General features: G+C 46.2%; 1 protein-coding gene across 2 annotated transcripts in view; it reads right to left on the bottom strand.

Annotated features, from left to right (window-relative positions):
• PROM2 (prominin 2) overlaps positions 1 to 23,142 on the bottom strand; it is a 352,175-nt gene that overhangs the window by 265,267 nt on the left and 63,766 nt on the right. For both annotated transcript variants that reach the window (XM_085634097.1, XM_085634096.1), the window contains exon 2: positions 4,361 to 4,410. In XM_085634097.1, coding sequence (XP_085490223.1) covers positions 4,361 to 4,410 — 50 coding nt within the window. The remainder of the gene's footprint in view (positions 1 to 4,360; positions 4,411 to 23,142) is intronic.

Here is a 23,142-nt window from a genome sequence, read left to right as displayed (position 1 = left end):
AGGCACTTCGTAATGTAAAAATAATGCAGTTCATTATGCAACAATCAGGCCGTTCGTAATGCCAAAATATTGCAATTTGTAATGCAACAGTCAGCCTGTTCGTTATGCAAAAATAATGCAATGCGTAATGCAACAATCAGGCAGTTCGTAATGCAAAAATAATGCAATGCGTAATGCAACAATCAGGCAGTTCGTAATGCAAAAATAATGCAATGCGTAATGCAACAATCAGGCAGTTCGTAATGCAAAAATACTGCAATGTGTAATGCAACAATCAGGCAGTTCGTAATGCAAAAAATAATGCAATGCGTAATGCAACAATAATGTACTCCGGCACAGATCACAGTGCTCTGGACGGTCTCTATGCCACTCTTACTGACTCGCGGTCAGCTTCTTCCAAAATATACGCCCAACACGGGGATGGTGGAAAACAACGTGCAGCTCCACACTCCGGCCCCAGTACTGCCACTCCTCGACAAGTACGGGCCGCGATACGAGCTTGAGCGGAGGCTTGCGCTGCGAGAATTGGAAAGGCCGAGAGCATTTCTGTCGGAGCCCGCACCCCGCCCCAGGCGGCGACATACGCACGCTCGCTGAGCATTAACTGTGGGGCGCGACCTCACTCTCCTCTCCTCTTGACTTGGGCCTCTGATGCGACTATGTTGATTTTGGGCAGGCTCGGGCCGGCGGCACAGCTCCTCTGGGGATGCCGGTCCGGGGTGATGGCAATGACGAAGGTCTCAGGCTGCAACAGGGCACACGCAAACAGCGTCGCTGAGACTCAATTGAGTTCCGTGTGCACACAATCACAGGGCAAGCCTTACGAAGGTCTCAGGCTGCACGAAGCACACACACACAGTGTCGCTGAGACTCACTTGAGTTCCGGGTGCACACGATCACAGGGCAATCCTCATGAAGGTCTCAGGCTGCATAAAGCACATGCACACAGCGCCGCTGAGAGTCACTTGGACTCCGGGTGCACACGATAACAGGACAAACCTCAACTTGGACTCCGGGTGTGCACGGTCACAGGGCAATCCTCACAAAGGTCTCAGGCTGCACAAAGCACACACACACACAGCGTCACTGAGACTCACTTGGACTCCGGGTGTGCACGGTCACAGGGGAATCCTCACGAAGGTCTCAGGCTGCACAAAGCACACGCACACAGCGTAGCTGAGACTCAGTTGGACTCCGGGTGCACACGATCACAGGACAATCCTCAACTGGGACTCCGGGTGTGCACGGTCACAGGGCAATCCTCACGAAGCTCTCAGGCTGCACAAAGCACATGCACACAGCGCCGGTGAGACTCACTTGGGAACTTTTGTGTTCCTGAGTTTCCACAACAGTGAGCCAGCTCACCTCGGGCCCTTAGGGTTAAGTTACTTCAGGACACATCACACAGCAAAGTCCTTTCAAGCAGGGGGACACAGCACACAGCAAAGTCCCTTTAGCCTCCCCTTGGTTAAATCAGTAAACTGCAGGCCAGCCCCAGAACACACAGCAGGGGTCAGTCCTTTCCTTCAGTCTCTTCAGCTGTTTCTTCCTTGGCAGAGGTTCCTCTCGACCACGGAGTTGTTTCAGTCCTTTACAGTCTTGAACAGTTCCCTTCCATTCCATTCAAAGGTTCAGGGGCTTCAGCTCTCATAGTTGTACCCCTAAATGCCTTTGAAGTCTTTGTGTTCAGGGGGGCACTGACCCCTGTCCAAACCAGTTCTGGGTGTCTCCCTGCCAGTGACACCTTCTTCCTTTGATAGTGGGGGTCTGGATCCTCAATCACTCAGCAGGAGATGGGGCCATTGTTTATGGCAGCAACCCAGGCCTCTTCACCTCCAGGGGCTACTCCTCCCCCCTACACTCCATATGCAGGTCAGCCTGTTGCTGTCTCACCTCCTCCCCTGGGTCAAGACATTCAAATCCAGACAGTCAATCCACAACCAGGCAGAGACACACAGAAATGTTAGAGCACAAAACACCCAGCCACTTCTAAAAGAGTGGTTTCTAAACACACAATGCAAAAACCACCTTCACAAAAAGATGTGTTATTAAATTGTGAGTTCAGGCACACTAAACTTCACCTCTCCATCGTAAGCCTATGGGAAGATAGGATGGAAACATATTACACAGCCTCCCCATTCTGTCCTATGGGCAAGATGGCCTTTCAACAGTGAAAAACGAAATGGAGAGTATTTCACTGTCAGGACATGGTACACACCTCAGTACATGTCCTACCTTTCACATACACTGAACCCTGCCCAGGGGGGTACCTTGGACCTACCATAGGGGTGTCTGATGTGCATAAAAAGGGAAGGGTAAGGCCTGGCAAGTGGGTGCACTTGTCAGGACAAAATGGCAGTTTAACAAACTGCACGCAGGCACTGCAGTGTCAGGCCTGAGTTCTCTCTTTAGAGCTATTTGTGTGGGTGGCACAATTAGTGCTGCAGGCCCCCTAGTAGTGTTTGCATTACTAGCCCTGGCACCCATAGTGCACTTTACTAGGGACTTTTACTAGTAAGGCAAACATACTAATCATGGACAACCAATTACCATTACACTTTACCCAGGGAGCACTTGCACTTTTACACTGAACAGCAGTGGCAAAGTGCCCAAAGCATCTAAGTTGGGAACACCATGTCAGAAAAAAGGTCTAGGGGGAAGGCAAAATGTTTAGGGAACTTTAGCCAAAAAGGGCTAAGTCCAACAGTAAGCCTATTTAACCTGAGTCTCAACAGGGAGTAGACTTACAACACAAATGTTGTGGCCTAGATATCGTTTACAACAAAACACTTTCTTGGATGGAGATTTGCCATTATTAGTTGCAATTGGACAGTATGCCTGTGAGCGATATTTAGCAGTCTACATTTTTGTCATTTTTTTTTTAAGCCACACTATTCTGCTAACATATTATAGGGGTTACCCCCTCACTGAGGTTCAAATTAGGGATTGCTGAATGTTTCCTAAACAATGCCTAGAAACCAGTGACGGTCACCAATTTACAGGCTTTTCCTTCATACCCTTTGTGAATTTCCATTTGCGACTATGTGGGGGCATTTCCATATGCACAATTGTGTATGTACTGTACAACTGTGCACAGAGAAATTCCATTGTATCTGTGCTATGACACCTTTTTCAGCTTTTTTCTTTCCATGGGGAAAATATTTTTCCCCTTGCAAAACATGAACTATAATTACCCCGTGGCGACCACCATTGGGTAATACAAATGGCTTTGGGAATTTGGCTTGTTATGGACTGAAAAGACACCAAGTGCAGGTACTACACACAAGGCAGCCACAAACAGTACACCAACTGTAATTAACAATTACAATATTAACAGGAAATAAAAACAAGCTGACACCAAATACAGTAGAGATAGGAATAGAAGAGGCTTTGCAGGACACAAATAAGCAGCAGGCAACACGCACTGGACATAGAGAGCATCAGAGATGATGTACAGGACATAAACGAACTGTAGGCAAAGAATACCCAACAGAAACTGTACAGGAACGTTGTGAACAGCAAGCATTGTACAGAATTACAGAAATAGAAGACACTGTACAGGACAAGCAAAGATAGCAGGCACTTGACAAACACAGAGCGGTCAATGTACTAGGAGTCTGCACAGTGGCGGCTCCTCTGCTATTGCGCAGGAGTGTCACCCACTGCTATCCGCAGTGGAAATAAAGGAAAAATAAAATGATAATAACTCATTGTTATTATCATTTTATTTGTTCCTGCTGACGCAGCTCGGCAGGGTTACTCTGCTCTCAGAGCAGGGGTAGGAATGGTGGGGACTCTGTAAAGTGCGCATGAATGTGTGGCCGGCTACCTCGGCCCCGCCAAACAGTCATGCACACTTTGCATGTTCTGCACCCAGCCCTGCATTACATGCCCAGGCTGCCATTCTATGCTCAGACCAATCACAACACTGCATTGCAGCATTGTGATTGGCTTAGGGGGCTACCTGTTCCGGCCCGAGCAGAGAGACGGCGATGAGGTATAATGAGGAGAGACGTGGCGAGGAGGTATGTTTTCTTTTTCCTTTCTTTACCCCCTTGCTCTGGAACCATGCCAGCTGCCACTGAGTCTACAGCCATGGCCCATATCATTAACAGTGCTCAGAATTGGTGGGGTGAATACTAGAGCTCGAAAACCACAGCACAGCATGAGGTATTAGTCATCAGTGCACAGTGAATCAACATTTTTTGATCCTCTGCCATATAAGGTTCCTATAGCAATGATCCCAGTGTGTACATCAACTGAAATCCAGCCCGAGATGAATCAGTCATACAAATGAATGTATCAATTAAATGTGCACCAGATCCTGCGATCCTTCATTCCTTTCTTTATAGCTGCTTACCTGAGAAGTACGGATGGATGATGAATTGTTCAGGACATCCCGCAGTAAATCTGTAAGAGAACCCAAAATATATCTGTTAGAAGGGTTGTGGGGGACAGGAAATCTCCAGGGTAGTGGCATGTCTTGCACAGAAACAAAAATTAAACACTGTTTATGGGTGAATAGCAGGAACACACATGCACTGCCCATGCCTCCAGTTTAAATACAAAGGAAGACTGAATTCAGGGCAATGGATTGGATACCTTCATATTTAAGATGAGCCAAAGCCTACCTTGGTTGCACATTGGTGAGTGTCTGAAGAGTAGTGAGCTAACTGGGTCATGAGAAAAGTAGGATCATTGCCTGGACGTCCCTATGCACTATAAAGAGGGTAGTTAACTTGCATGCGCTTGGTGACATGCAGTAAGAGGAAGGCATTGCCATCTAGCCCCTTCTCTTGAACCTCATTAAGAGCCAGGCTATGCAACTGAAATCAAATTCTGGGGCTCCACAGAAATGGCTGATCCCATAGTTGTGGAGAGTAGAAGGACCATGGGGTCCACATCAGCTTCATCGGTAAAGCTAGGAAAGGGAAATGTCGGGGCAGGAATCTGACACCGCATCTTCTTGGGGAACAAGGCCAAACAATATACTGATGAGGAATCTGAGGTCTTCAACACTTGATACAAGTCAATCAATAGTCACATTTAAATGACTTTGGCTCAATGATCCATAGTTATGGTGATTGACGAATAAGGCAACCCCAATTTTGGAGTGGATTGAGTTGGAGTCAGTTTTGTTGCACCCAGAAGGTGATGATTTGTAGATATCAAGTTAGTGCATCCAGGTTGAAAGTGCTGACAAGTCAATACCAACCTGCTGAGAATGATTTCCCTCCTAGTCAACTGTGCCAACTTCAACTTATTAGACTCAAGGAGGGTCTAGAACTGGCTAGGTGTGAAAACAGGCGAAGAAACTAATGCATCGAGAGTGGAATCTATGGGATGAATTATGCACATCAACAAACTTTCAAATTTGTGGACCTAAACTCAATTGGTGTTAGACCTTTATCAGAATTGAGAACGTATATATGTTTTTTTTTTCCACCCGGTCTATTTTACAATATTGAATTGATTGACTTTATAGTGTGATGCCTACGTAGCCAAGATATGAAATTTTATTTACTACACCATAATGTATTCATATTTTATTGTAAAGCATTAAGGATATATAGAAAATAATGACTGCTACATTTTGGCTAGGTTTGTACTATAGAAATACCATATAGATACATGCATGTACATACATACATGACAAAATAGATGAATGGGCTAAACATATTCTCTGCAGACCTCACCCTGTGAAAATGCCTAAGTACCCAAATCACAAAGATTTTGCTGTGAAAAGGTGCAATTTATTCTGTCTCCTACTGCCTTACTACCGGACTATAGGAATAAGGCAGGAGTACTACAAGAGTAAATCACACCAAAATCTTTGTGAAGTGGTTCTTGGGTGTCTCTGCTTCCAACAACGTTCAGCCATAAACTTCACGAAATATTTTCAAACTTCTCATGGGGGAGCCTAAATTTGTAAACGTAGGTCATGCATACAAGAGGGCGATCCAGCTGTTGTTAGACTGGTAGGTGTGGAGAAGCTCGCAAGGATGTTGTGTTGTGTCTTATGATCTCATTGTGTGCAAGCGCTTTGGCTCTGCACAAAGGCAGGGCCGGACAGAGAACCTAAAGCAGTCCTGGCAATTTTATCTGACCAGCCCCTGGTGAAACACTGCCTGGCCACAAGAGGCTGGAAAGGCTTGCTTGCTGGTTCTGTTGCTATGGACCGATATTGCAGCACTGCTGCAAAACCAGCCCCCAGTAATAAAACCGGCCCCACCACTTCAAAACTGGCCCCACCCTTCCAGCCGACCGGGGAAATGCTCGATGCCCAGTACAGCCAGTCCGGCCCTGACAAGAGGGTGGGAAACATGACAATGCAACCGTTCAGCAGACAGCATGGAAGGAGTGGTGACAGGGAGAGGCAGACATGGAGCAATCACTCTTACATATCCTGATTCCCTTAGAGAAAAGATTGGACTGGAAACCGGATATGTGTGAGCAGGAAGAATTGAGGCCCTTGAAGCACCATCTTATGTATTAGCAATCAGATAACACCAGTAACATTCGTCAACATTTTGTAGGATCTAAGTATTCATTTACCAAGGCATATGCTTCCCTTCCAGAAGCATGTTTCAGAAAATAGTGTATTTGTAAGTACATTTGACTGGTAACACTGGCCAAAATTTGTACACTAAATAAATACTTAATGCATTCATCAGCATGAATTTTTGAGGAAATTTAGTAGAAATGGCACATTTTAAATTATATTCTGCAAAAAGCCTTTAAAAGGCACTTTACTGTGGTATAGGTTCTTCAAGGGATTTTTGGTGACTAGTACAAACACAATACCATTACCAAAGTTAGCACATTTGTTTTAAAGCCACTCAGAAGAATTCACCATAAACATGATTTTGCTATATTTCAAAGTCCGTAAAATTGCCAGCACTCCATCTAAAACTGAACACCAGATTGATTTTTCTCTGTTAACTTTAACCCGAATGTCCTTGAAAACTTGTCAATGATTCTTTGAGCAGCACCATTACTATGGCTCTGCATCTGTGTAGTACACCAAGACAATGTTTATATAAGCGAATACTTCAGTCACTAACTATAGTGGAGAGCAGTGGTTCTTAACCTTTTGATATCTGTGGACCACCATGGAATCTTTGCTTCAATATGTGTATACCCACTGAGTCACTATTGCAAGTCAGGGACCCCCGGCAGAAGCAATGTCTATGATTTGAACCTCAAACAAATAAACAAAAAATACAAAAACAAGTATACCCCAACCAAATGCTCAAAGACTGAAATATTTTATTTTATTCAAAATCAAATGTAGAAAAAGTTTTCAATTTTTTAATTTTGCATATTTACTTCTATGTCAGGACCGGATGAGAGGATTATGCTTTCTTCCTTTGCTTTAATACACACTATTTCAAAACAGCAGCCATTTTAAATATCTCAAAACTATTTTTCCCATAAACATAAGGGAAAAAAACAGTTCATATGTCCTTCTTCAATTTCCTCAGTGTGATCCCAACATAGTCCTCTGTTGCTGAATGTATTTCCTCTTTCTTCGCTGCTCAGCAGCCAGTTAAGTGCCCTTCTTTGTTTTTCTGGTTTCTCAGGCTGTTAGAATGGGTTTTTCTACAATTTAAATATGTTTTGAGACCTAATTGTATATGCTTTAACAAAATGCTTATACTCGGTTTCCCTTTCAGAGCCCCTTTTTAGGTCTCGCCTAGCGTTGCAGCACGAATGCGCTGCCATCGCTTTGCGAGGCATGCAGTATATACTGTAGTGTGGAAGCTCCACCCACTCTCTGCCCATTGGCTTTTGTCTTAAATGCTGCCTTCCGATTGGTTTGAGGCTTGTTAGTCCCTCCTCATTCTTCATTTGTATCCTTCCATGGCTATTGGCCCCTTTACTCCTAACACTATTTTCTTCCCTGCCTCCCCACCCCATCACCCCCTCCCTCAGTCTGTGACTTTTCAACCTCCCCTCCCCCTCCCCCACACTCTCGTTCGTGTTTTCTTGCCTGCCGGCACTTCCGTTTTCATCTTTATTATTGCCACCTTGAAATATGCGCGTTCAAGATGCGTGCTGTACAAAAACTTCTCTTGTTTAATGAACTAAATTTTAATGTTACTCTAAATATAATAAGACTCTAGGCAACATTCAGGGTATGAATGGCAACTGACGCCTCTTAGTTCACAAATGACATTGTTGTCGGGCAGGAGGAGCGGCAGTGTTTTAACTCATGCTTAAAACAAGCACTTTTAATAACTTCCTCTCAATTCAGTGCTATAATCTTGTGTACTGATGTAACGCGCTAAAGAAATGCACTTTTTTGAATTCTGAAGAGACCTTATCGCACATTTACATCATGTTTACTGTATGATTAAAATGCCGATCATTTTCACATCTCGCTCACTGGCTCATATACGCTTGGCTCTTCTCCGGCTGGCTCTACCTGCTAAATAATATATTGGCATGCGCACCTCTAACAAAGAGAGATGAATGGATACATGACAGTGAGCCCGGTAGATGGTAGAAAAATAGACTGGTGCAGACAGACAAAGTCAGTCTCCAGTGCCTCACGTCAGAATCATCACTTTCAATGACCTGGAAATCTGCCGGCAACTCCCGCATGCCCCAACCTCATCCCCCTCACCTATTCTTAGCAGAAGCAGCAGATTCTGAGCTGTGCCCTGCTGGTGCAGAGGAGCACGGCAGAGTCTGTAGAAGCGCTAGGATCCCTAGCCTCTCCGGGCGGGCACCAAAGCCTTCCGGGTGCCTTCACACTCAGGATAAACAAATACATTTTTTTCTGTGCTTTAGTCGCCCCTCTGTGAGCACTGTCTGGTAGATGAACCTCTGTGTTAATAAACACATTCAAAGAGGTGGTTGGGTACAAACAAACAACAGCCACAATATCGTACATTTTGAACGTGTAGTTAAATAACTGCTCATCGAGTACCTCCTTGGCTGATCATTCCATGGCACTACCAAAACTACATTTGGACACATTTGCTCAACTGTAAAAGACTCCCTTCTATGGGTCATTTAACAACTCAGGGCTTTGGGGTTAGGTAACCTACTTTGGATGCTGTGTAAAAGAGTAAATACAAAAATGAATGCAATGAAACTAAGCAACCAGTACTGTCTAAAACACTGTGAAAACTGACACTCATTCGGCATTTTGTTTAGTTAATGTCGATTTCCTCATAGATGCGAGTAAAGTACTCTTAATATCCTAATGAAATCTGCACTCTTTTAACTAATAGCACCGGGCGACCTTTGACAACTAGGCAATGATAACATTTTCATGTACTCTCGAAGCCCCCCTGCCCCCGCCCCATTGGAAAACTTCATTGCCTCCCAGTGTTTTGGCGATAACCAAGACGCAGGATAGTGAGTCAAATAGTCCAGAAAATGAAAGAGAAGCCGGGATTCAGATTCACATGCTCCGATCCCGATCACGTTGTTTAGTCTGGAAGCACTACTTTTATTAATGAGTTTCGCATTATTAAAGGACCACAGTGTGCATGTGTGGCGACACTTCACCCATGAGGTACGTTCCAAGCAATTGTTGACACAATCCACACTGCGTCTTTTTCAATATATTTATTATGAAGTGCAGGACCTTTCCAAGGGATTTTGCACACTACATACATTCACTCCAAAAATAAAACGTGTAGGTAAAAAAGAAATTGCCATTTACAACGTCAATAGCTCTAACTCACAAATGCGAGACCTATTTGCATTGCAAATGCTTGTTTGTCACGTGACCGCTACGGCACTCCTTCCGTGACTAGGGCCTATTATCATATTTGATCACGGTGCAGATTTCCACCGGATAGAGGACAGACACTGCGGTGACGCATCTCCCTGGCTCCTCGCGGCGCGTCTTTCACTCCTATTGGAGTCGAAAGCACACTGCCGAAGCTGGCGAACTGTCGATCCTTGTTACGCTGCTCAGGTGTGACACCCAGTATGTGCTGGGTCTGTATTTCCCTGCATTTCATTTTCTGACGCCCTCTGGGGGTCCGAATTTTCACGCAACGCGAGCTGACGACCTACAGGGTTGTATTGTGCTTCAGATCCTGAAGGCCACTGTTGGGACACACAAATTCCTGAGCAGCAAAACCCTCAGATAATTAAGGGCACGTGTGCCCCTAGGGCTTGTGCCCTCCCAACTGTGTGCCTCTGGATCACCCACATTGCCACCTGGGCTCCCTCCCAGCTCCTAGTATGGCATCCTTGCATGTAATCTAAAAGGGATTACCTCAGCCCTAGTTGCCTTGGCCCGAGGCAATATATATATGGCACTCTACCCTAATAGCAAGGGCTCTTGACAGATTAAAGTTCAGGATGCAATCTAACCAGGCTACATATGAGGAGAAAGACTGGCTGCCTGTTCTCCAAAGGGAGGAAGATTTTTATGGGGCTGTTGACACCTCAATCAATAGGTCAGTGAACGAGCTCATGGGGCCTATGATAAAATTGCTAAGGAGTGCGCAAAGATTGCTAAAAATAATGCACCTGCCCCAGAAAAGCCTCCCCAAGATGCCCAAGGGGAGGGGTCCCCACCCCACCCACAAAGAAGAAATGCACGAAAGGGGCAGACAGGGATGTGTTTGCATGTTTAAAGAAAGCTTTTCTGGCCAAATCAGTCCCTCAGGAAGACCCCATTGAACCTGCACTGACATCCCCTAAACCCCCTCACCCTGATACTCCAGACCTGCAGGATGGAGACTCCCCGGGGAACTCGGATGATGACGTGGGCTCCTGGTGGCCTTGGAGCCTGGCTTCCGATCCCACTTCCAAATGGGGGCGGGGGGCTAATTCAGTTAATAATAATACACATTTTATAGAGCGCATAACTACTCCTGTGAGGAGTGTCCCAGCACTGAGCAGACGAAAAAAAGCTGAGGAGACAAACGGGAGAGGGGGGCCTAAAAAAGGCAAGTCTTAAGGTTTTTGCGCAACTGAGGCTCTGACAGGCATTGTCTCGGCTGCAGTGGAAGGGAATTCCAGAGTTTAGAAGCAAAAAAGCAAAAAGATTTGCTGCCAGCGTGAGCTTTCTTGATTCTGGGCACTTGCAAAAGTATTGCCTCCGAGGACCTGAGAAACCTCCTAGGAGAGTATGGAGCGAGAAGAGAGTGTAGATACATCGGTCCAGTCTTCCTATTGAGCCTATAACAGTAGCATTGGGCCTTACAAGAAAGACGCTTTTCCACCAGGAGCCTGTGCAGTTTCTGAAGTGCCCTACTCATAGATGCATGTTTGAGGAGTTTAAGCAGCAGGCGAGCCGCCGAATTCTGTACTCGCTGGAGTCTCTTGATCCTAGCCTGAGAGGCTCCCAGATATAAGACGTTACAATAGTCCACCTGAGAAACCACTTAAGTCTGGATCACAGTTTTCTGGGGCAAGAATGGTAGGAGATGGCTAAAACGTTTGAGAGATCTAATAATGCCAAAACACTTGCCTGCTTAAGCTGTGATTTGACTTTCAAAAGTGAGTTTATCGTCAAACCAAACACCCAAGTTTTTAACCTTGGGGTTAGGCTGAGTAAAGGGACCCAGGGATTCTGGCCACCAGGCTGAGGACCAGATAGATGGCTGCTTGCCAAGGATCAGGACATCCGTCAAAGCCAAGGCAGCAATGGCTGAGTTATGGTATAATGTGACAATATGCACGATCCAGATAATATCATCCATTGGAGATCGGCGCTGTGAGCCCCAGTAGACAAAGCGGCAAAGTTGGTTGTGGGGCATCTGCGCAAACCTTTAGAGCAGGATGCCCGAAATTGCCTTTGGGTAGAGTCTCCACATTCTACTCTGGAGGGAAAGGTGGCCCTCACCCCAACATAGACTCCAAAATGGCGACCTTCTTAGCGAAGTATATGAAAAACCCTAAGAAGGGCATAGACAGTTTCTGGCGCTCGTGCCAAGATAAGCTATTAGACCAAAATCTTAGATATGGCAGAAGAGGTTAAAGTGTCAGGTTACCTCATTTCCCCATAGGTCCTCTCAAATTTGTTAACAACAAGGGGTATGCAGTTCCTAAAGAAAAGAAGAACAGAAACACATGCAGGTCGGTGCTGAAAACCTGGGGACCTAGATGGGGGGCTTCTGAGTGCTTAGGAGCAAGAGCCTGCACACACCCTAATGGGTGTCATGCTTTGTCATGGGATGTTGCTCCCCGTCGGGCTAAAGCTACAATGCCCAATGGGCACCCACAAGGGGGCTCTTTGCCAGAGATCTTTTGATTCATGCTGTTTGTGAAGCTAGGATATATGTGGATGGACTCTCTAGTGTAGATTGGTGTGAGTGAGTTCAAATAGGCAAAGGAGTACCCTAATAATATTTTTATTCTGTGGGTCCCCTTGTCTAGGTTAAAATCAGAAGTGATGGCTGTAACCAGAAGTAATGGTCCGTATAACCTCATAGGAAAGGGCATGAGTTGGATGACATGTTTCTTGCCATAGCAGTCAAACCAATCAAGGGCAATTCATGTGGTTCAAGGAATGGGGCTATTTTTCTACCTGGCGTAGACTCTACCATGGTGCCCCTCAACCTTCCTTCTCGGAAGATGGCAAAGATCAGACACGAACTTCGCCTAACGCTAACCAAGCCTTACACACCACTCAGACAGATTGTCTGCCTGGTGGGCCTCCTCTCTTCCTCGATCCAGGCAATCTTCTTGGTGCCGCTCCATTATCGGGCCCTACAGCAACTAAAGGTGCACCATCTGAGGAAGGGTATGACATATGTCTAGGCAGTTCTGCTGACAGACGATGTCCAAGAGGAAATAGGACGGTGGCTTACCCATATGAAAGGATGAAAAGGGAGGGGAATCTTTGGTTCCACTCCTGACTTGGTGCCAGCAGGTCTGGCTGGGTAGCCCGGTGTGGGAATTTCTCCACAAGAGGAAGTAGGTTACCATGAATAACAGAGCTTATATATAAATTGTTTAGAGCTCCTGGTGGTGTCATTTGCAGTCCAGTGCTGGACCAAGGATCGAATAAAGTCTTGTGTCCTGTTAAAAATGGACAACATCTCAGCAGTGAGCTATATCAACCATTTGGGAGGCACCAGGTCCTGTGCCCTTGCAGACATTGTGAAGGATTTCTGAATCTTTTTTCTGGAAAATTAGGTGTCATCCACTGCAGAGTATCTCCCGGGCCAAGCGAACCAGATAGTGGATTGCCACTCCATTCACCTCCAGGACTCAAGTAAATGGAAGCTAGTTCCTCAGATCTTCCGAAGGCTAGTGGACACCTGTGGCCCTTTCTCAATGGATCTGTTTGCATCACGTCTTGAGGAGACCGGACCCGGAAGCGAGGGCAACAGATGCACTTCTCCAAGACTGACGGTCGAGAGCAGGGTATGCTTTTCCACCCTTCTCGATGCTAACTCGGGAGTCGGCTCGGCTCAGGTGTGCCGGCAAGGGGCACTAACTCAATTAGTTTAGGAAGTCCTCCCTTCTTATCTTAGAATACTGACACAAAATAATTGGCTCATCTCTTCCCACCTACATCCACGCTCAAGCAACTGGAGGTATTACAATTGTACAATAAGTATGTTTTATCAGATTGATTTTGCTCTTGATTACTTTTGGTTTACTTTTGAGAAAGGCTATGCAATGGGCAACCTATTGCACGTGGGAGGTCTCCCACAGCACAAAGCAAGGCTCATGCTGTCAGACTAAAGTAATGGCTGGTATAACAACCTTATTCAAAACAACAACAGGAAAAGGAAATATCAGCCATTTTAGAATGTGAGTGATACCACTTCACACTAACAGCACATGTGTAAGCATGTTGATTTGTTATTCTGTATTCAGAAGTATGAGTTTTCAGACAAGTTATCAATCTACCATGAAGCCAATATAACACTATTCAATATGATGAAAGTGAAACTTACTTTTTGATAATATAACATTGATCTAGTATTCACTGAGCTTTACAATATGTCATAATGCTGCCTTTTCAAACACCCATTAGACCATGATAATAGATAAAATACCCTGGGTTATATTAAAAACTTTGGACTCTAGTCACAAAGGTAAATTTACTTGTGTAGATTTACTTACATGCAAATCTACTCATGCATCTATGTGTAAGTCTAAACTTTTTTGCTATTCACCATTTCTGAGTGTACACATGTGCGCATGTTTCCATCTTCTGCATGTTTCCTCAGTTCAGACCGTGGAGACATCTAAGACTACATTTACAAGCCTAAAGGTATTATTAGTAACTTTTCAAACTTAGGTGGAGATTTAATTATTACATTTCTATCTTTTTTAAGACTTAAACATTCTATATATTATGTGCTGCTGTCTATATATATGTGTATAGATAGATGGATAGATAGCTAGATTACTAGATAGATAGATAGATAGATAGATAGATAGATAGATAGATAGACAGACAGACAGACAGACAGACAGACAGACAGACAGACAAACAGACAGACAGACAGACAGACAGACAGACAGACATATATATTAGACAGTGGGACGTTATCTTTGGGTCAGAGTTTCCATAGAAATAATTTTTTATCTCGTTTATAATGGCAATGACGTTCGACAAATCTTCACAAAACCTCCCAAAAATCACTTGTTCATCCATCTCAGCCCCTACCTGGAAATTTTCAGGGTGATCACTCAAGCTAGGGCCGAGAAATAGGGGTGGTACTAAAACAAAAATACTCCATGTAATTTTCGCTACTGAGAAAACAGCTGAACAGAATTACACTAAATTTGCCTTAAAGCTTGGTCTATACTTAGAAGGTGTGCTTTTCGAAATTATGGTTAAATAAATAGAGATATCTAGCGCCAAGGGACTCCAGAGGGATCCCAGAGCAAGTCCCAATGGAGAAAATGGCAAACGAAGCATTCTGATTGGCTGGATTTATGGGACTGAGACCGGCTGCCATTACAAGATTTGGGACTCGGTCTGCAAGTCCTGTGTTTACAGTAAAAATAAAATATACAGGAGCAGGGTAGGGACCCCTAACCCCTTAAACCCTTCTAGGCAGATCACAGAGTGGCACTTGTTGGAGACAAAGTTTAAAAAAACATTTTTGGGGGGCGTGGCTTGGCACCAACGAAGATTGCCACCTAGGAGAGAGCTCCACCGGAGCCGAGCCCTAAACTCCCCTAAAATCCGTCCTTTATCCGGCAGGCAGCATTCAAGAGTGGCGGTGAATGTCGGAGGATAATGAGCAGCGCCCAACATTGAAGGCAGGAGGCTCCGTGCAGCCTCCGTTATCGCAGAGCATCAGGAACCCACGGCAACGGCTCGGAGAATCCAGGTGTCGGAAAGTAGACACTCCCCCTTCCATCTATGCAGCGGCCCGGCGTTGCGGCCTAAGGAGGAGCCTGCGGTGAGTGGCAGGGGCCCTAATTTCAACGCGCCCACAACTTCACTTTCAGCACCTGAGGGGGTCCACGCAACGGCCTGCAGTCCCCAAGAACCATAGCGGACACGGCAGAAGGAGAGCGGCAAGGCCCGTTTTTGTAACTGAAGAAAGTGCTGTCGTCATAGGTAGACCAGGAGCCAGGGATGTAGTTAGGTAGATTTATTGTTCAAGTAAGATGGTACAGGATTGCCCCACCGGGAGCAGCATCCTGCTGCTCAGCCCCACTCAATCTAACTGATCCCTCATTCAAAGCATGCACACACACCCAACATTCTATGACATCATACTCATGCAGGCTGAGCAGCCAGGACTAGTAAGTATAGGATGTAACATATCTCCTTCCTTTAGAAACAATTAAAACAACAAAAAGCAAATTGAAGGAACAATATCACATATCGTCACTATGAAATAAAATCGATTGGATCACGAAAATCACTTTAGATAAGTACATACATACCTAGATCACAACATCAATCAATTAGCATTTTAGGATATTAAGATCGACAAGATCAAATAAAATGATATGAGATAAATGAATTCTCTCTAGATCACATAAGAACATATAGCATAATAATAGTGTTCTTCATATAGAATGGTAATGAAACATGTAAGGTCACATTAAAAATAGCACATGTTTCATGCAGGGTGCAATCAAAACATATGGCAAATGTTTCAGGGAAAATGCACTCAAAAACACTTACCCAGTACACCCTGAAGAACATCACAACACACCTATCTCCCTCTGCTAAAGAACATGAAAGAAAAACATGCACATGTTCTAGTAAGGATGTAATAACGCCCAATAACCAATGTGCGAGAGAGAACAAAAATGTAATGCACGCCAAACATTACAGTTTAATAGCTAGTGCACTACCAACGCAACATTGACGTGCGAGGCACAAGATAAACAACATAAGGACAACTACAAAACTAATTCTTAAGTACTCTGTCAACGCAACTCTGACGTGCGAAGCAAAGCACCTACCCAACACAACCCTGACGTGTGAAGGACATTCCCAATGCAACCATGACGTGCGAGGGACTCCGCCAACGCAACCATGACGTGCGAGGCCAAAACACATTCCTAACACAACCATGACGTGTGAAGGACACTCCCAACGCAACCATGACGTGCGAGGGACACTGCCAACGCAACCCTGATGTGCGAGGCAAACAGATTCACAACACAACCATGACGTGTGAAGGACGCTCCCAACGCAAACATGACGTGCGAGGCAAAAGCAATAAAAAATACGCTACCAACGCAACCATGACGTGCGAGGGACACTGCCAACGCAACCCTGACGTGCGAGGCAAACAAAAAAAATACAACACGGGGTACACGACCCACCAAACATGCTTAGACAAAACACGGTGCATACCCCCCAGGCACCTATAGAAAATCTCAGTATGTAAATAACAGAATTGCTAAAATAATACATAAGTACATTCACATTAAATTATGGTTAAAAGGTCCTGCATAACATTTCTACAGTACAACATACGTTAACTGTGCAGGTAAACTATGTAAATTTCTTCATGCTTGTTTAGCAGATTTTTTTTTTTAAAAACAACCAAAAGTAGTCACCGTTGTCGTCAATTCCAGAGTAGTTTGAACACGATCCCAACTAGTTGGCGAATTTTTCCAATAACGTAGAGGAAGTCGCTGGTCTACAGTTTTCATAAATATGTCATGCACCGATGAAAAACTCAGCTTGCAGAAACAGAAACCTCTTCACAACAACAATGAAAACATGTCTTTGTAAGTTATCCATGAGATGCAACAAGATCGTGGGCAATCGCGTTTAAAGTTGAAAAACACACGAGGCTGGACTGTGATGACGATGCATCCAAAACTTTACTGTCCCTTACAACCCAAAAAAATGTGGTTGGCAAAATTTACGTAGATCATAAAGGAATCACTGACTGCAGGCCTCCACAAAATGGCGGCACGTTTCAAACGCAAAGGCGGATGGCTCATGGCACAAACGTGCATTCTCTGCCCCTGCGCAACAATGCAGACGTCACCAAGAGACACTAACGCAGGAGGGACACTGGAGCAAGATGAAGGTGAGTGGCGCGTGCACCAAATCCCACTCGGATTCAAAAGGAAATAGAATCGTTTAACTGCCACAAAGAAAATTTTAAAGCATAGGAAACTTCTTTAAGGAAAAAATAAACCTACTCGTAATAAACAAGATTTAGGACATAAGCACTCCTTAACTGTTGCTTCCCCACGTTTTCCTCCATATTGATTGCAGTATTTTGCACAAATCTACACGTGTCTCCCACGCAGTAGACTAACATCACAGCCAACTCCACAGCAGAACGCCCGGTTAAAAATGCTCGACGGTCTCTTCCTCTGCAATTACACGGACATGCCAGCTTACGTGAACTAACATATGGCCCACACTGCACTCCGCTCGCCATAGTTTCCTCTATTCCCAATTGCTTTACTTGAAATCTGCTTCCTCCACGGCAGATATGACGTGCAGATTAGTTGCACCGGGTCAAACCGGCAAAGCTTCACGGGACCCGACTCATGCCCCCGCATTGAGAATGCTTTAAAGATGTTCTTTCCCAGTCAAAGTGATTGGTCCAACATCCTTTCATTGCTTCAAAACCCACATTGCCGGTTTGCTATATAATATGACACAATTCATTACATGTCTCCTTTTGACATCTTCTGATGACTTCAGATTGACATACAGCTTAAACCCCCCAATATCTTCTGGTCTTCAGTATGTCGTACGGACATTGTGCCAACTGTCACTACATGTGGATAGTTGAATTAAAATCCCAGAGCAAAAAAAACGCTAATTTCATTCAGTTTGTATTCAACTACAATTCCAGGCAGGGTTCAAGCCACTCAAGCCAGATAATGTCTAACACCAAACACATACCTCTGTGGACTGTCTGTTGGAAAAGACACCGGTGGGGCATCCAAGGCGTTACGCAGACTTAATTTACAGGTTTCTTTTTGGACACTGGCCATCTTCTTTTGGTTCCTTGTGTAACTTCTTGGTTCTTCACGCCTGGTTCTTTTAAAAATCGTCGCCATTTTTGTAACTGAAGAAAGTGCTGTCATCATAGGTAGACCAGGAGCCAGGGATGTAGTTAGGTAGATTTATTGTTCAAGTAAGATGGCACAGGATTGCCCCACCGGGAGCAGCATCCTGCTGCTCAGCCCCACTCAATCTAACTGATCCCTCATTCAAAGCATGCACACAAACCCAACATTCTATGACATCATACTCATGGAGGCTGAGCAGCCAGGACTAGTAAGTATAGGATGTAACACCCGCGTGGCCTATAAACTTCTGAGTGTGTGCCGGTCGTGGCGGGGCTTCGCCCGAGAGGCTGCGAAACGGCACACTTACTGACACTGTGCTGGCTAACCCTGAAACGCGCCTCCAAAAGCGACGGGCCCCTCGCAGCCTGGAGACCAGCTGGCCCAGTCGGGAGCGGGGGAAGAAGAGAGTCCCGAACTTCCAGTAGCAGAGGTGCGGCCTGGGAACCGGCGGGGAGGAGAGGCCTGACTTCTTAGTGGAAGCAGATGTAGAGGCGGGTAGGACTGTAAAGCTGGAGGCGGTAAGACTCAGGAGTGGTGCCCACCCCCAGCGCCTGACATACAGGGCCCAACACATACAGCTGCTCCTGGCGGTGAAGAGCGCGGCTAGGATACACCCGTTAGAAGTCTGGGGCCAACCCGTTGGTTATCTGAGGGCCGAGGCGAGATTAGAAAGTCGGGCCTGGCAAAGGGGGCCATTCGCCATTGAACATACAGAGACAGACCCTCTAGGACGCTTTGCAGTGCTCTCGGGGAGATGGGAGGGACGAATACTAAATTTAGTGACAGTGTATATCCCACCAGGTCTCCAAACTCAATCATACCTCGACTGGGCAAACTTCTCCCTTCCCTCCCCGAGGGGCAGCTTCTCCTGGGCGGAGACTTCAACGCAGTAATATCGGGGGGACTAGATAGGCACCCACCCCGAGACATCACCACAGGGCACATGTGGCTCTCTAACCTCTTGAAGGCATTCGGCCTAGTAGACCTTTGGCGCATGCGCCACCCAAATCTACAACATTACACATTCTTATCGGGCCCACACTGCACTCTCTCCAGTATAGATTATATCCTTATGCCTTTACAGCACGACACTGCCATCCAAGACATCAAACACCTGGCACGGGGTATATCAGACCATTCCCCCATATGGGCTCACCTCACTATTGGGGAACGGAAGGTTGGCTGTGTTGCGCCCATAAACCCCTGGTTCCTCCAGGACCCAGAGACCAAAAAGACGATGACTCGTTTGATCGACTAGTACTTCCAAGAAAATGAAGGGACGGTGGAATCCCCTACTGTCCTTTGGGAGGCATTCAAAACTGTAATCAGGGGAGGAGCCCTCTCCACAGTAGCGGGGCAACGCAAGGGAAAGCAAATGCTTACTGTTGAGCGTGACCTTCTTGCTATGGAGGTGGCAGCTCAAGCTACAGGCGAGCCGGCGACAATACACCAGATGCAGCTCAAGGCTGCTGAATACAAGGCATTGGCCACTGATGCCGCTAAGAACCTAGCGAGAGACCGTCTGTACGATCAAGGTGACAAAGCAAGCAAATTAATAGCCTGGTTGGACAAGAAACAGAAAGCGCAGAGGGTGGTGGCGGAGCTCAGGGACGAATCAGGCGCCCTCCTAACGGAGCCTCAGGAGATAGTGCGAGAATTCGCAGTACACTTCGAAAAGGTGTACCGAAGGGGATCGGAACTCCTGGAGGAAGGCTCCTACGCGCTCTTGGCCGACATTAGGATGCCTACCCTCTCCGACGCAGACCGAGAGGCCCTGAAGGGTGGGCTCACTGCGGAAGAGCTGGCCAAGGCAATCACCGAACTCCGGTCTGGAAAGGCCCTAGGACCTAACAGTTTTCCGATTGAGCTCTACAAGATCAAACCTGATAGCCTGGGCCCACACCTCAAGCATATGTTTGAGGATAGTAAAGTGCTGGGGAAACTGCCGAGAGACCAACATATAGCCACAATAGTGGCCATCCCGAAGGAGGAGAAACCCAAAGAGATGTGCGCCTCTTATAGGCCGATCTCATTGCTCAACGCCAAACCCAACATCCTCGCAAACCTGCTCGCAAACAGGATCAAACCAATGCTTTCCAAATTCATTCATCCGGACCAGTCGGGCTTTATGCCGCAACGTAACATCGCACTTAACTTAAGACGACTCCATGGGGTACTGGGACGTTCCCACGCGATTCAGGAGGATGGAGATGTGGTCTCACTGGATGCCACAATGGCCTTCGACACGATTGAATGGCCATATATGATGGCGGCCCTCAAAAAGTTGGGATTTGACCCTAACTTCATTGGGTGGATTAGTCTCCTCTATACTGAACCGTTGGCCCAGGTGGTGGTGAACAATAAGATTTCAGAGATGTTCATGTTGGAGAGGGGGACGCGGCAGGGCTGCCCCCTCTCGCCCCTGCTTTTCGCCCTCTCCCTGGAGCCGCTCGCTGCTTGGATTCGACAGGACCTCTCACTGCGGGGGTTCAAGTGGGCTGAGGGGTGGGAGGACCGGATTTCACTCTATGCGGACAACATCCTCCTTTACCTCGCCTCCCCTTACAAATCACTTTGTGTTGCCTTAGATATCTTCACTAGTTTCGGGAGAAACACCGGATACAGTATCAACTGGGGGAAATCGCTGCTCTAGGTCCTGCATGGCACTCCCCCTTCAGTGCCACGAGGCTGTCCGATCAAAATAGTCACAGAGGGGTTTACGTATCTAGGAATTTTTGTCACCACTGATTTGACAGCCCGATATAGAAGGAACCTCTTACCTCGTCTGCAGAGGTTCAAAAGGGACACCGCCACCTGGAAGAAGCTCCCGCTGTCCCTACTGGGCCGGACAGCTCTTTTCAAGATGATGGCTTTGCCGCGCTTCCTATATGCTCTTCAGAACTATCCGGATTTAGTCCTGCAAAGGTACTTTAAAGAAATCGAGGCCACCCAGAGGAACCTATTGTGGGCGGGACACCGCGTATCTCACGCCACAAGCTCACACTAGGGTGGTACGATGGGGAAATTGCACTTCCAGACATTAGGAAATATTACTGGGCAGCCCACCTCTCGGCTATTAATCAGGGCACGTACTGTGGTGGGGATGATCCTGGCTACAGGATGGATAGATGGCTCCTCCCGGGTGGGAACTTCGAGACAGCGCTCTACTCTAAACCTAACAAATACCCCCTTACAGGGCCCACAAAACACTCGGTCCAACTTTGGCACATTGTGAGCCGCAACCTGGGATGGGCAGAAAGACTGATGCTGGCTACCCCACTCTGGGTTTCTGAAAGGTTAGGTACACTGGGTCGCACCAAAGGGTTCAGAAACTGGGACCTGATAGGGATCTCCCGTATAAAAGATCTATGGGGACCCAATGGAATGGTGTTGTTTGCCGCACTGCAGCAGACATATGAACTAGCACAGACAGAGTTTTTTCGATATGCACAGGTCAGGCACTCACTCCTTGCAAATATTCCACCTGGAACATCACTTCCCGAATCCTCCCCCCTAGAGGATAGACTGTTGGACGGTCTCCTGCAGGAAACGGCCATCTCCCTCACATACAAAAAGCTCATACACCACACCCCTGACCCCCTACTCGTACTCAGGAGAAAATTGGAGAATGACGGTCTTGAGATCGAAGATGAGGAATGGAGGGAAGCGCTTTTATCCCCTAAGGAGGTGGCAATATCAGCAAAACTGAGGCTGATACAATTGAAAATTCTACATCATAGCTACATCTCCGGTACCCAACTTGTATTAATGGGCAGGAGTGAGTGAGGGCTCTGTAGACGACAGTGCGGGGAAGTGGGGATGTTCATGTATATACTATGGGAGTGTCCCCTGATACAAACCTACTGGAAGCAGGTGCATAACTGTATGCGTAATGTCTGGGGGGTGGAACTGCGTCTCGAACTCAAAAGATGCCTCCTAAACATCTGGGAGCCCACAGATCTGACAGCAAAAGGCAAAATCTGTGTGACACTCGGTCTGATGATAGCAAAACGCAACATAGCTCGCCTGTGGGGGGCAGTAACACCTCCAAAGCTTGGTGCATGGAAATAGGACATGGACTGGTGCATGCTGCAAGAGAAGACAGTCTATGTGGCTTGGGACTGCCCCCGAAAATGGATAGCATTCTGGTCGAAGTGGAATGAATTCCTTGGCAACTTGTGTGAACCCCCCCCCCCGATCCCCTCCCTTGATGAGGCATTAACCCCTTAATGTGATATATACTGTTGCCATATTGTGCTCTTCTACCTTGAAATTTGTAATTTTTGTATGCACTCCTGACCATGTAACACTGTTACAGTAATGCTTTAGTATATGTTCTGACCATCAAGACTACCTGTACCAATAAATAGAATTATTTTTTTTAAAAAAACATTTTTGGGTTGTCACGATCCTGCAGGAATCTTGAGGGAGTCCTGAGGGACCAGAAAAAAAAAAGAGAATAAAAAAGTCTAATGTAGGGCGGGTGCCTGTAGGGTGTTGTCTGCCTGTGGCTGTGCATGACGGGGTGGAGGGTTGACTGCCTGCAGAGTGTTGGGTGCAGGCCAGGCCCTGTGGCAATAGTCTTGGGCAGAATTGTTTAATTCCGCCGGTGGAATTTGGTAATTTTGCATTACTCTTGTAATACAGAATTGCTGATAAATTCTGCCACTCCACCAACGGAAT

Source organism: Triturus cristatus, chromosome 11 (assembly GCF_964204655.1).
Source record: "Triturus cristatus chromosome 11, aTriCri1.1, whole genome shotgun sequence".
NCBI lineage: Eukaryota > Metazoa > Chordata > Amphibia > Caudata > Salamandridae > Triturus > Triturus cristatus.
Note: the sequence above shows the minus strand (reverse complement) of the source record. Positions and strands in the feature narration are given on the sequence as shown.